Source organism: Trichosurus vulpecula, chromosome 2 (assembly GCF_011100635.1).
Source record: "Trichosurus vulpecula isolate mTriVul1 chromosome 2, mTriVul1.pri, whole genome shotgun sequence".
NCBI classification, from domain to species: domain Eukaryota; kingdom Metazoa; phylum Chordata; class Mammalia; order Diprotodontia; family Phalangeridae; genus Trichosurus; species Trichosurus vulpecula.
Window position 1 is genome coordinate 135,117,017 of NC_050574.1, and position 15,237 is coordinate 135,132,253.

General features: G+C 39.4%; 1 protein-coding gene across 1 annotated transcript in view; it reads left to right on the plus strand.

The window, feature by feature from the left end:
• The first annotated feature begins 10,300 nt into the window (after window positions 1-10,300).
• POU2AF1 (POU class 2 homeobox associating factor 1) overlaps window positions 10,301-15,237 on the plus strand; it is a 33,287-nt gene continuing 28,350 nt past the window's right edge. Inside the window, exon 1 of the mRNA XM_036745433.1 lies at window positions 10,301-10,569. Coding sequence (XP_036601328.1) covers window positions 10,554-10,569 — 16 coding nt within the window. The 5' untranslated portion in view covers window positions 10,301-10,553. The remainder of the gene's footprint in view (window positions 10,570-15,237) is intronic.

Here is a 15,237-nt window from a genome sequence, read left to right on the forward strand (position 1 = left end):
GATTCTCATGTACCTTTGGCCAAACCCTGCTTTTCATTGGGGCTTTTATTTGGCATTGTTTCAGACAACCATTGTGAGCTTTTTAAAAAAAACCTTACTTAATATTGTATTTTTCCCAATTGCATGTAAAAACAATTTTAAAATTCTTTTATTTTTTCAAACTTTGAGTTCTAAATTCTCTTCCTCCCCTCCCCCTTCACCCTGCATTGAGAAGGCAAGCAATTTGACATAGGTTATACATGTGTAGTCATGTAAAACACAGTTCTATGTAAGCCATTCTGTGAAAGAAAACAAAAAAAAACAAGAAAAATAAAGAAAAAGTATTTTTGATCTGCATTCAGGCTCTACCAGTCTTTTTCTCCTTTCATCATCACCTTTCATCATAAGTCCTATAGAATTGTCTTGGATCATTGTATTGCTGAGAAAATAGCTAAGTTATACATAGCAGATCATCATACAATATTGCTGTTACTGTGTAAAATAGTCTCCTGGTTCTGCCTATTTCACTTTGCATCAGTTCATGTAAGTCTTTCCATGTTTTTCTAAGAACATCCTGCTCATCATTTCTTAAAGCACAATAGTATTCCATCGCAATCATATACAACAATTTGTTCAGTCATTCCCCAACTGATGGACATCCCCTTAATTTCCAATTTTTTGCTGCCATGAAAAGAGCTGCTATAAATATTTTTGTACACATAGGTCCTTTTCCTTTTTGTTTTTTATTTCTTTGGGATAAACACTTAGTAGTGGAATTGCTTGGTCAAAGGGTATGCATGTTTTATAGCCCTTTGGGCATAGTTCCAAATTACTCTCCAGAGTGGTTGAATCTGTATACAACTTCACCAATTAATTAATTAGTGTTTTATTTTCCTACATTCCCTCCAACATTTGCCATTTTCCTTTTCTGTCATATTAACCAATATGACAAGTGTGAAGTAGTAGCTCAGAATTGTTTTAATTTACATTGCTTTCATCAATATTGATTTAGAGCATTTTTTCATATGACTATAGTTAGCTTTGATTACTTTATCTGAAAACTACCTGTTCATATCCCTTGACCATTTATCAATTGAAAGGGGCCTCTTATTTCTAAAAATTTGACACAGTTTTCTGTATGTTTGAGAAATGAAGTCTTTATCAGAGAAACTCACTGTAAATTTTTTTTCCCAAAGTAATGATTACCAGCTTTGTATTTCCCTCCATTCTATTTTCCCTGTTTATCCTACTCTCTTCTTCCTTTTATCCTGTCCATTCTCAAAAGTGTTTTGGTTCTTACTTCTACCTCCCTCAAACTGCTCTTTCTTCTATCAGCTCCATCTCCCCTTCTTTTATCCCCTTCCCTTCCTACTTCCCTGTATGGTAAGATAGATTTCTACATGCAACTGTGTGCCCAACTATTTCCTCTTTGAGCCAATTCCAATGAGAGTAAGGTACATGTGCTCCCCTCCCTGGTTCCCTCATTTCCCCCTGCACTGTAAAATCTCCTTCAGGCCTCTTTTATATCAGATAATTTATCCCATTCTACCTCTTCCTTTCCCCTTCTTCCAGGGCATTCTTTTTCATCCCTTAATTTTATATTTTTAGATAACCATACTATCATATTCAACTCAAACCTCTGCTTTCTGTGTATACTCCTTCTAACTGCCCTAATAATGAGAAAGTTTTTAGGAATTATAAATTTCATTTTCCCATGTAGAAATACAAGCAGATTAATCTTATCAAATCCCTCATGATTTCTCTTTCTTGTTTGCCTTTTTATGCTTCTTTTGCATTTTGTATTTGAAAGTCAAATTTTCTATTTAGCTCTGGTCTTTTCATCAGGAATGCTTGAAAGTCCTCTACTTTATTGAATATCCATTTCTCCCTGAAGGTTTATACTTACTTTTGCTGGGTATGTGATTTTTGGTTGTAATCCTAGATCTTTTGCCCTCTGGAACATCATATTCCAAGCCCTGTGATCGTTCAATGTAGAAGTTGCTAAATCTTGTATTATCCTGGCTGTGGCTCTACAATATTTGAATTGTTTGGACTATTTCAGTATTTCTTCTTGATCTGGGTGGTCTGGAATATGTCTATAATATTCCTCAGAGTTTTCATTTTGGGATCGTGTTCAGGAGGTGATCAGTGGATTCCTTCAATTTCTATTTTACCCTCTGGTTCTAGAATATTAGGGAAGTTTTCCTTGATAATTTCTTTAAGGATGGTGTTGAGTCTCTTTTTTTGATCATGGCTTTCAGGTAGTGCAATAATTCTTAAATTATCTTTCCTGGATCTATTTTCCAGGTCAATTGTTTTTCCAGTGATATATTTCACATTTTCTTCTATTTTTTTCATTCATTTGATTTTGTTTGATTGTTTCTAAAGTCATTAGCTTCCACTTGCCCAATTCTAACTTTCAAGAAATTATTTTCTTCAGTGAGTTTTTGTACCTCCCTTTCCATTTGGCCAATTATACTTTTTAAGGAGGTTTCTTCATTGGGTTTTTGTGCCTCTGTTACCATTTGGCCTATTCTAGGAGGTGCAAGTGATTAGAGCCTGACCCAATGCAGCTTCAGACACTTACTAGCAGTGTGGCCTTGGGTAAGTCACTTAATATATGTTTGCCTCAGTTTCCTCATCTGTAAAGTGGTGATAATAACAGAACCTCCCTCGCTGGGTTGTTATGAGGATCAGATGAAATAATATTTCTAAAGTACTTAGTATAGTGTCTGGCACATGGTTGTTGTTCATTCATTTCAGTCATGTCTGACTCTTCCTGATCCCCTTTTGGAGTTTTCTTGGCAAAGATACTGGTGTGAGTTGCCAATTCCTTTGCCAGTTCATTTTACAGATAAGGACTGAGGCAAACAGGGTTAAGTGACTTGCCCAGCTAGGAAGTGTCTGAGGTTGGATTTGAACTCATGAAGATGAGTCTTCCTGATTTCAAGCCCAGTGCTGTATCCACTGCACCACCTAGCTGTCCACTGGCACATAGTAGGCACTATTCAAATGTTAATTTTTATGCCGCCTTTTCCCTGTCTACAAAAATGTGGGCTTATGTTTCCTGGATCAGAGGAGCTTGTGAGTTCAGGAGCTGCTGGAACAAACAATAAATACTTAATTGATTGATTGACTGATGGGATCCATGGAGCCTTCTGGGGCCAGAATTAGTTGGCCTGCTGCACCAGTCTCAACCTTGTAGCATTTCTTGGCTACCATAAAACCTCCTTCACCAAACTCTTATGGTAAAATCAGTTGATGTGTCTCAGCAGCAAAGGCTTATTTTTAGATTGATAGTATATATGAATTTGTGGTACAGTGGAAAGAGTATTGGATTTAGAGTCAAAGCCTTGGGTCTAAATTATGGTTCTGCTACCTACTACCTATGTGACCTTGGACAAGCTAATTAACCTTTCTGAACCTTAAACTGTAAAATGAAGGGGTGAGACTAAATGAACACTGAGATCTTTTCCAATTCTGTGTCAATGATTATGTGAGCCTGATTTTTAAGTAGTTGTCATGAACGCCTTCATTGTCATAATCATCCCTATTTTTGTGTCATCGTTATCATTATCATCTCATCCTAGAGAAGCAGCTTGGTGAAGTGGACAGAGTACCAGCCTGAAGCATCAGTAGGATATGTTCAAGTCTCGCCTTAGTTATTTACTAGCTGTGTGATGCTAGGTAAATCATGTAACTTCTTTGTGCCTCAGTTTCTTAATCTGTAAAATGAAGATAAATAATAGTAATTACCTCACAGGACTGTTGTGAGAATCAAGTAAGTTAATATATGTAAAGCACTCTGCAATTCCTATACAAATGTTAGTTATTATTGTTGATATTTTTGTTGTCTCTTAACTCTCCTAGCATCGCCCATCTGGAGAGCTGGTAGTGTAGAGGAAGCTGGGCACCTGTCAATGCTACAATTCTATCTGTGACAGAAATCGCTCAACAGCTGGGCTGGGCTCTAGAGAGAATGGCATGAATGTGAAGAGATTTACCTTGACATGTTAGGACTCTTATTCTTTTTGGAGTAAACTCAAATTTACAAAAAATTACTTTTGTCTTTATTATAGGTCTGTTCTTCTTTTTCCGTGGTATTTGGGCGCACAATATTTATACCAGGTGAAAAATACTGGGTCAATGGAGAGCTTGGTCTTTCAGAAAGAGGAAGTGGTTCTTTGTTGCTCCCTTAGGAGATTGACCAACGGCAAATCATTTCAACCATTCAGCCAACTTCCTTTCTTTTTGCTCCCGAGTTGGGCAGAAAGTGTACTAGCCCAGAAGGAAGGGAAGCACGCTTATCAAAGATAGGCAGGACCTACACATATCCCTAGTGATTATGTACCCATCAGGGGAGTCCATGTACACTGGGATAATTTAATTCAATCAGACACTTATCCAGAAAACATTTTTAAGCCCCTGCTATGTGCAAACATATGCAATGAAAGCATCCTTTTCCTCAAGAAGCTACATTCTCCTGGGAAGCTTCAGCTTCAGACAAGGAAAAAAGTGGCTATTGGGATGAGGCACCTGAATCCTTTACCTTTGTATCTAGAATTCCACAGCTTGTGGGAATACTATTATTACTGACCATTGATCCATCTGGGCAATTTCAGAGAGGGTAAATGAGGTCTTTAAAAGTGGGGTGAGTGGTGACAAATCCTAACTAAGGGTTGTGGGAGATCATGTGTATATGCTCAGACAATGCTTCATGTTGCCATAAGAACAGAATTTTATTTCATTAGAACTTCCTAGGGTGGAGGCAGGGACAGTCTAAGATAGTGGGTTTGGAAGACTTTAGAGAAAAGTGAAGTCACTTTTCAATTGTTTAAGCATTCTTGTAATGCTTTCTTTCTGATGTGGAAAGCCATCTTTAGAAGATGCCACTTCTGAAATAGAAGAGTGGATGGAAATCATGTCTGCAAATTTGTTCTGGGTGGGTGGGAGTAGCGGGGCGGGGTGGAAGTAAGGAGAGCTTGAGAGCTTGATATTCTGCACGTAAAGACAAATGGAATGAAAGCAAAAACATCATCTGCCCACAAGACTGTGTGGGTATGGAGCATCTTGGGGACATAGAACTCTTCTTTTTTCAAGAGGCTATTCTTTTTTTCAGTTCTCTGTGGGCTGCACAAGCAACAAGTACAAAGTGGTTACTTTTTCTGACTCTCTTCTTGAACGGCTTACTATAGCCTTAGGACTGATTACATCAGGGTCTCAACTTCCCCATCTGTGAAATGGTAACAGTGACATTTGACAGCTGCCAATCATGGAGGGCTGCTACTGTGACAACATAGAAGACATCTGTCCCAAGTCAGAGATTCCTAGGAAAGAGGTGCTAATTTATTCTAGAATGCCAAGATAATGAGCAAACTGTGAGTCTAAGGCTCCCAGGCACAGATACATAGCTTCAAAATCTGCCACACAGGGCTAGGCTATAGTGATTACAGAGAGATAACAATTTTGGCTGCTAGAGCCTTGGACCTTTCCACATGACCCTTGTTTCGGCATAGATCTTGCAGGCTCTGTTTGAACAGTGCTAATTCTGCTTCCTCTGAATTGTTACCTGGTCATAATGTCTAATTACTTAGTGGATGATAAAGCCTTAAATCCCAACCATTAAGTCAACTTCTCGATAAGTAACTTGCCATGCAGCTGTTAGCAATGCTTGCAGGTGTTGGCTAGGAACCAGAGGCAAGCAGCTTATGGTGGCAGGCGTCTCACCTCAGGTCTGTTTCAATTCTATTCAGCAAACAAGTATTGAGAACCTACTATGTGTAGGATGCCAGACTGGGCACTGAGACCCCCCCTGAGCTAGATACTCCGGGAAGTGATAAAGCCTGAAAAGGGAACTATATCACATTTCTGCTTTGAACAGAAAAATGCAAAGTAATTCTTCTGCACAAATACCTCATTCACAAAGAGATTGCAATACGCTGTTGCTCTGCAGGGAAAATGAATAACTTGTCTCAGTGGCTTCAGTGTAAAAGGGAGAAATGGGAGAGCATATGCTCACATCAAAAAAAGATCTATAAACTATGCCCAAAGGGCTATAAAACTGTGCATACCTTTTGATCCAGTGATACTACTTGTAGGTCTACATCCCAAAGAGATCATAAAAATTGGAAAAGGACTTACATGTATCAAAATACTTATAGCAGCTCTTTTTGTGGTGACCAAGAATTGGAAAGTGAGAGGATGCCCATCCATTAGGGAATAGGTGAACAAGTTGTAGTATATGAATGTAATGGAATACTATTGCTCCATAAGAAAAGATGAACAAGTACACTTCAGAAAAACCTGGAAAGACTTACATGAACTGATGTGGAGTGCAGTGAGCAGAACCAGGAGAACATTGCACCTAGTAACAGCAGCATTGCGCAGTGACCAACTTTGATAGACTTAGCCCTTCTCAGCAAGCAATACAGTGATCTAAGACAATTCCAAGCCTAAAGATGGAAAATGTTATCTACAGTCAGAGAAAGAACTCTGGAATCTGAATGCAGATCGAAGCATACTTTTTCTCTCTTTTTTGTTTGTTTTTTTCTTTCTTGTGGTTTTTCCCTTTGGTTCTGATTCTTCTTTACAACATGACTAATGTAGAATGTATTTAATACGATTGCATATGTATAGCCTGTATCAGATTACATGCCATCTTGGGGAGGGGGAAACATTTAAAACTCAAAATATTATGAAAGTGAATGCCGAAAGCTATAATTGAATGAATGAATGAATGAATGAATGAATGAATAAATAAATAAATGTCCCTAGAATGTTAGGTCCAGATGTGACCTAAGGAGTATCTAGTTGACTCTTTCCATTTTACAGATGAGGAAACTGAGGCCCAGACAGAGTGGTTTGCCTAGCCGTGCTAAGGGCGACTCTAACTTTGGTTATTGGATACATTTCTCTATCTCTTAAAAGATGCATAAAGTATTTTCCTCAAAGACCAGTAGTATAAGAAGACACCCAGGAATATAGATTCAGAGCAGAAAGGGGCCTTGGAGAGCATCTGGTCTAATCCCTTCATTTTACAGATGAGTAAGCCAGGAATTAGAGAGGGGAAGTGATTTTTTCTTTTCCAATGTCACTCAGGTAGTAAGCAGCAGAACTACAAACCCGATGAAGAAACTGAGGCACTGAGGGATGAAGTGACTTACTTATCCAAGGGCATAAAATTAGAAATTAGCAGAGGTGGGACTAGAAGTCAATCTTTCTTTATAACTAATTTTTCTGTTTCATGACCCCTGAAAAAATTTCCAAGTGCTTATGTACCTAATCTGCATGCTTCCACCTGCTGTGTGAATAGCTAACACCCAGAGGAGAAGTGAAAAATCCAGCAAACTTTGTGGACCTTCAATATGTATGATGTCTAGCATGTGGCTTTAGGTGTGACTTACTTTATATGATAAATCTACCTCTGAAATATTCTGGATCAATAGAATTTTTACAAACTGAATTAAACCATCAAAGCTAATATGGAAAGTTATTTCAGGGACTCTTGCTCTGTAAAACTTCTGGCAAAGCAAAGAATAGTAACATACCAGTCACAACCTTCAAATTTTGTAAGTTCATTAGGTTTTCTTAAATTAGAGACACACCTATAATTGAAAACATCTGTACTGTTGACTAAATTGTTTATGTTCATCCAGATGTTTTGGTGTCCCATGTGTGCCTTGGCCACTCTGGTTGGTTTGAATCAATGCCTTGAAGCTGGAACTTGGCTTCTGAAGCAAATATTTACTTACCCCTGTGACTGAAAGATGTGGTCAATTCTCATTTCCAAAAATACCTGTCTAGATGTGGTCAAAGATATCTGGTATCTTTGCTGGAAACCCTGACTTAGAATCTGTTTCCCACGTCCTGTGGTTGGTGGAGGTGCCAGAGTTTATAACTGGGCATGTTTGTGGGCCTGTTTTCTATTTCTTTTGTTTCTGCTATCTCAGGCTTGGTCTTCTGGAGCTCCTCTCCTTCCCCATAATTTACCCAGGTGCCCCAGGGGATGCAAACTCTAGTCCTACCAGCTCAAAGTAACAGTAATAATGATGATAATGCCTTAGTGGAAAGAACATTGGATGTGAGAACAGAAGACCTAGTTTCAAATTCTGGTCTTCCCACTTATTTCCTGGGTAACCTTGGGAAAGTCATTGCCCCTAAAATAAAGAGGCTTGGATTACGAGACCTTCAACATTCCTTCCAATTCAAAATCTTACGGACTATCATGTTTTTCAGCTTTCAACTTGACCTTGTTACGTCATATGTAGTATGACTGGGTTTGATGATTTTGACTTTGAAGGGCCCTGCCATCCTAAATTTATGGATCACAAGGGTACCTCACATCCATTGCCTCTTCTGACTCTCGTAATAATTCCTTGAGGTAAGTAGTGTAGTATTATTATTATTGGTGTTATTGTTTTACGTCCTTTGTTCTTGAAGAGGACCACGCTATCAGAGAGGTGATGCCATGGCTTACAAGTGATTTGGATTTAAGTGAGGGAGAGCTGTGCAAAGTCACCAGCCTCACTCTATCCTCAGGAGTCATCAGAGTCCAGTGGCAAGATATAGAATATCCATTTTATAGATGAGGTAACAAAGGCCCAAAGAGATTAAAATAATTTGCCTGGGGGCAGCTAGGTAGTGCAGTGAGTAGAGCACTGGCCCTTGAGTCAGGAGGACCTGAGTTCAAATCCAACATCAGAAACTTGGCACACTGACTAGCTGTGTGACCTTGGGCAAGTCACTTAATCCCCATTGCCCTGCCTTCACCCCTCCAAAAAAAGAAAATGATTTTCCTGAGGCTACACAGCTAGATAGGTAACAGAGCTGGGGCTCAAACCCAGGCTTTCTGTGGCTGAACCCAGGAGAATGTCTTATGTACCACTGTTTCCAGTGGAAATTTGTTAGTGTAGCCAGAAGGTTGTATGATGCTCCCACCTACCATGTCATGGAGAAACAAGAGATTGATTAAATGGAACTTCTCTGAGTTCTGAGCCTCAGTGCTCAGAAAAGTCACTAAGACTCTCCCGGTCCTTTGAGTGAGTCACCTATGTTGTGGAGAAACTTTTCTCTAACATCCTGCCTCTAGGTCCTCAGTCTATCAGAGCAGGCCCACAAACCCAACTAATAGCAGTTCTGGGCAATAAGGAAAATACTTTAGAGCCTCCCAGATTAACTGCATAGTCCTGAACCTTGACTAATTGTCCCATTGGTGAATTAGCATGTGTTCAAGCATTCGTGGTTCTGAAAGGCTGGAGTCCCCAGGCATACACAGTGGGTTTGGTTGTTACTTCCATGTCAGGTGCCCAGTTCTGTCGAGGACCAACCCTACCCCATCCAGCTTAAGGCAATAACACAAGGAAAAGGGCTCTGTCCATAGCTTCACAGGTACGAGACCTTAAAGCAGTTGGTCCAATTACTTCATTTTACAGATAAAGGATCTGAGACCCAGAAAAGGCCAAACAGTTAAAGGTATCACACACCTCGGGTTTGGAACCTCTGACTCCCTTATTCCTTACAGCATGCTGAGTCACCCTTGAGAAATAAATTAGACCAGACCTCCCTCCTTTTCTTCTTTCTTTTGGGTGAGGAGGACCCTGAACTTGTATTAACCTCTAACATGAGAATTATAGGCTCTAGAGCTAAAAAACACCTCAGATATTATGTAGTCTAATCCCCTCATTCTGTAGATGATGAAAATGAAGCAAAGGGGATTTAAGAGATTTTGCCCAAGGTTATACAGACAGTAAGCATCAGAGGCAGGATTGAAACCCAGCTCCTTTACTCCCAGTGCTTGCTGTACTCCTTACACCATGCCATGTGATCATATTTCAGAGAGTCAGGGCTAGAAGAGACCTCAGTGATGACCTACTCTGACCATCTCATTTTATAACTCAGGAAGCTGCCATCTTTTTTGGTGGCCTTGTTATGTTTCAAAATGCACGAAACAGAAGGATAGTATTAAAAGAATCGAGAAGGTTGTTTAGTGAAGCTTGAAGTGTCTACAGGTGTTTCCTCCTGTTGATCTGGGGTGACCCCCAGGGATTAGCATTTCTCCTAAACAGAAGACCAGTTTGAGATGTAATGACATCTGTCTTGTTGAGTGTTTAATACTCAATACAAACCTCCCCCTCCAAAACTTTACAGAGGGTCCTCCAGGCTCATTATTGGTATAATGAGGTATGACACTTGAAACCAAATTGTGTATGCACACACACATGCACACCAGTTTTTGTAGTCCCCCCCCCCAGTTCTAGTGGCTTCCCTGGTGTTCTGACCCAGCTGAAGGCTCATTGCTTATGGTTGGCCAATTCAATGACCTGTGAGGGATCTCGAAGTGGAGAGAGGAGCACCACATACCAAAGGGAAATGCACAGGTCTTGTGGTTGGGAGGATGTGATGACACCATCCCCCCCCTCCCCGCGCAGAAGGGAGCTCAGGGCTTTTAAAAAGCTGGAGGAAACATCCTCTGAGCAAGCCGTGGCCCTGGTGGTAGGAGAGCACAACCCAGGACAAACATAAAAGAAGCCAAACTGTCTGCTTCAAAGAGAAGAGGTGACATCCTGCTGCAGAGTATGCACTGGCAAAAATGTGAGTTCTGATTCGGTCTCCGCTGCTCAGCCTGGCAGGCTTGGGGTCAGAGAGCAGGGAGCTCTCTGGCTGGTGTGGAAGCCCGGGGAACCAGTGTCCTGGGGCAGAGGCTGGGGCTCCCATGACCAGGGAGTGGAGAGAGGCGTGAGGTGGGTGGGATAGGGACTGGAAAACAAACCTGTCATACCCATGTGATGCTCATTTTCCAGCCTGGATGTAAGTTACACGCACCAGAGTAGGACAGCTCATCAGATCACAGCTCCAGGGTATGAATCACTGTGGTGAAAGAAAGGGCAGTTTATGATTCACGAGAACAATAGTAAGAGGTGGCATTCAGTTGGGGTAAGGGAAGAGGGTGGCTGTAGATTACAGATAGGAGTGTCTCAATTATGGCAAAGGGCTATTCTTCAGGCCCAAAACAGTCTCCTTTCCTTTAATGCATGGGAAAAATGCAGAAGTTGAGGTTGTGAAGATTCTGAAAACCAATTATTCCTTGTCCCATCCTGTCAGTGACTTGAAACGTTTACCAGAGATTATGCTTTTCATGCCTTGGTTCCCATGAAATACAGCAAGACCTGTTTACATTAAATGTGAAATAGCAAAGATCAATCCCAGAGGTGCATTATTTCTATTTGACATTATTTTAAGATTATCCCAAACTCATCTAACTAGAAATGGCTCCTTACAGAGCACTGTCCTCATAGCTGCCCTATAAGTAGGTTGCCAAGGTATTATTAACTTTGTTTTACAGACGAGGATATTGAGGAAAGTTACAAAGCTAGTAATTATCAGAGCCTCAAGAATAGTAGAGTGTAAACTCCTTGAGAGTAGAGATTATCGGTTTTTTGTCTTTTTGTCCCCAGTTCCCAGTGGAGTATGCTTTACAGCTAATAGGTTCTTAATAAATGCTTGTTGAATGGAATTAAAAATCTACCTAAAATCAGGTCTTTTGACTTCCAGTTCAGTCCTGTTTCCATAGCACCATTTAGTTTCTCATAATTCTTTAGTGTTGAGATGGCAGTTCTACAGATTATTTTATGAAGGTTGTATTAGTACATCGGTTCCCTTCTTCTTTGGGTATGAATATTAATGAAAAATTGTTATATCTATCTCCCTAGTTTTAATAGATGCTTCCCTTACCATCACTGCCAATGCAGCTATATCTTGCTTTCAGCCAACCTCGTCCAGAGGAACTGAATTTATACAAGATAAACTTTTATTTTGGTCTAGATCTACAATTTCACTCATGTAGAGAATCTCCTGATGAGGAAACTTCCCCTTATCAATTCACTTTCTCTACAATTTATAGTCTTGGCGAGCTGCCTGAAATACTGGAAAAAAATTTGCCCAGGTTCACACAGCTAGTATTCATCAGTCTTCCTGAATCTAAGGTTAGTTCTCTCTATCCACTACATCATGTTGCTTCTCTTCTCTTCCAGGTAACAGAGAAAATACTATTAATTACCAAGCCTGACAAATTCCCAAAGTAGAAACAGTGCTGGTCACTGACAACAAGTATACTCTCTTGAAAGTTGCCTCTTTCTCCTGCTTAGTAAGATGTTGGCTCCCGCCATGCTTCCCATCAGGAGAAAAATTGTGGTGTTATTTTTCTCCATATAAATCTATACACAGAAAAATTCTTTTAAAATTTCACCTTTCCTAGTATATCCAAAATATGTTTTGATTTAGAAAAATGTGATTTACATGTGACTTAATATTATATTCATCCCATAAAGTGAAGTATATTTGTATAATTCTTCTTTGGATACACTTGGCAATAATGTAGAGAATACCATAGAGAGTGTATGGTGCAGTGGGTAGCATGCTGAATTTGGTGTGAGGAAGACCTAAGTTCAAATTTTCCCTCAGATACTTACTAGCTGTATGACCTGCAAGTCATTTAATCTGTTTCTGCCTCATTTTCTTCATCTGTAAAAATGGGGGAGGGTGGTTATTAATGATAGCATCTATTTCATAGGCTTGTGGATCAAATGAGATAATATATTTAAAGAATTTTATAAATCCTATATTTCTGTATAAATGTTAGCTATTATGATTATTATTACTTTGATGCTTTTTGGATCTCTGAGCCCAACCATTGTTTAATATTGCCAGAAGGTGATATTTTACAAATTAGGTTGTGTTAACATGTTTTGATATTTATAATCATCTCATGATATTTTCCAGCCAGAATCATACTCTGATGGAACATATCCATGTTAGACACACTCATTCATGTTGGACATTGTTATATTCTGATATGAGCACTAAGATTTGCCAGTTTTAAAAGTTAAGAATGTTTGAGATATGTTTGATTTTTTTTTTGGTCGATGTGGAGAATGCTGTATGCAGGAACTCCTTCTACCAAGGTAAATCTCAATGAATCCATGACTTATAGCTAAGTCCTAGGAGGCATTGTGGTATACAGAGAACACTAGTTCTGAAGTCAGAAGACCTGGGTTCAAATGACCCTACACCATCATTTAACTCCCTGAATGTCAGTTTCCTTATTTGTAAAATGAGGAGATTAGACTAAGTGGCCTCAGAGGTCCCTCTCAGATCTAAAAAGGTATACTTCTGCTTGCTAGCTATGACTCAGAGGCAATATGATTGGAATCTAGGCTATCACAATTGTGCCTCCTGGAAGAACTATGTTGACATTTTTCTATGGCCTAACTCAATTCCTCCCTGACAGTTTTTCTGAGATGAAATGGAAATGAAAAAACATGAAGCTTTGAACACTAATCTCATTGCCCTAAAAACGTGCATGACTCTTTAGAGGTACTGATGACTTTAGGGAAAGTCAGTAAAAATAATGACAGGGTTGTCAGCCCTTTTAGCATACTTAAAGTAAAAAAGTGCCTGGAACCTTACCCCACCCCACTACAGGGCAGAGTATGAAATCACACATTAACAGTGCTGAAGAAGCACTTTCTTTTTCAGAAAACATCCTCTAGGCATGAGCTGAAATGACTGTAGTAAGTAGTGTTCTGGAAAGGGTTAAGAAAACGCCAAGTTTGAAAATAGGATGTTTCATCCCTGCCTGGGCTGTGGCCCCCCCAGGAGGCTGCAAAAGGGGTGGGTAGTAACCCACATATGGAGCTGGGCTAATGGAATAGATCAGACCAGAGACAGTGTCAAAACTTAGGCCTGTGGGGACCAATTTGGACCAGGAAAGACTCTGGTCCGTCTCCTACTCAAAAGCAATGTCTATTGTTCACTGCATAATGCCTGTCACAGAGTAAATGTTTAATACTTTCTTGTTGAGTAAATGAATGAAAATAGCAGTCTTGTTTAGCCAAAGGTGATAGATGGACTTTTTTAGTAAATTGTTGGGCCAAAAAGAAAAGGATGGTGTTTTGCATGCATAAATATGGATAATCCCTATAGCCATCCAAATTAGGAAGTCTCTTTAATTCCAGGAAGCTAATTGAGTTTCCTTTAACATCTCAGGTGAATGTAACAGTAGGCTACTAAGTCACACCAAGTTCTCTCCTATACTTCTTTTCTTATTTTAGTAATTTAAAAGGCTCAGACAATGAGAATTTTTTTTAAGTTCCCTAGCTACAGACTTTTAAAAACAATGAGCCAGATTTTCCAAGGGCCCAGAATAGCTGGGGTAGTAAATGTAGCACTTGCTCTTTGGGGCCATTAAGGAAATATTCAGCCCCAGGCTGCCTAATGTCGAGAAATTGGGTAAAAAGAGAAGAATACAGTAGGTTGACCACTTTTTTCATCTCCCTGATACTGAATAGTGATGTAATTTACCAAATATTCACTATGCACCAACTACATTGATTTCTCTTCTAAATCAATTAAAATGACCAGCTGTTTTGAGTCACATATGTATAGCATCATCACATCTGGTTGAAAAATGAACATTATAGTCAAACAATAGTTTTGTTTTTGGTTTCAGGTGTGTATAGCTATAGAAATGCCCTCTGCCCCTTCCCCCTCTCCACCCTACAAAAAAACCTGGCTGACTGATGAATTGTTTTGGTGTGGAGAAGATCTTAGACTGAGAGCTTTAACCAGCTACATATCCCATCTGTTATAACCACTGTCATTTTATAGATAAAACTGAGGCTCAGAAACATTAAGTGACTTATCCAAAGTAGTAAATGTCAGAGGCAAAATTTGAACCTAGTTCATTAGATTTCTAAGTCAGCCCCTTTACACTGTAACTTACAGCAGTGTGGCTTTGCTGGTACATTGTTCCAGTATCTGAAGACCTCATGGTAAGCAATGACAGTGGACGTAGTTCCAAGTTATCGTGGTATGGGTGTTATTTTACTTTGAAAAGATGGATATATCCAAATCAAAACTTTAAAAATAGACAAATGAGGGGCTGTCAATTAAAATTACAACAGGATTCTTCAATTCACAGAAGGACTTACATCAAGATTCTTTAAGGATCATAGTGTTTATAATGAGAAGAGATTTTAAGTACTAACTAATGAAATACCTTCATTTTATAAATGAGGAAACTGAAGGGGAGAGACTTAAGTGACTTGTCCAAGATCACTCAGTAAGTGTCAGAGCTAGGATTTGAACCAAGGTCTTTTGATTCAAAATCCAGTGCTCTTTCAAATAACAAGTTCTCCTAAGCCATCATCAATCATAAACATCCAATTTAGTCATAACATTTCCAGAACATACCTACTGAAT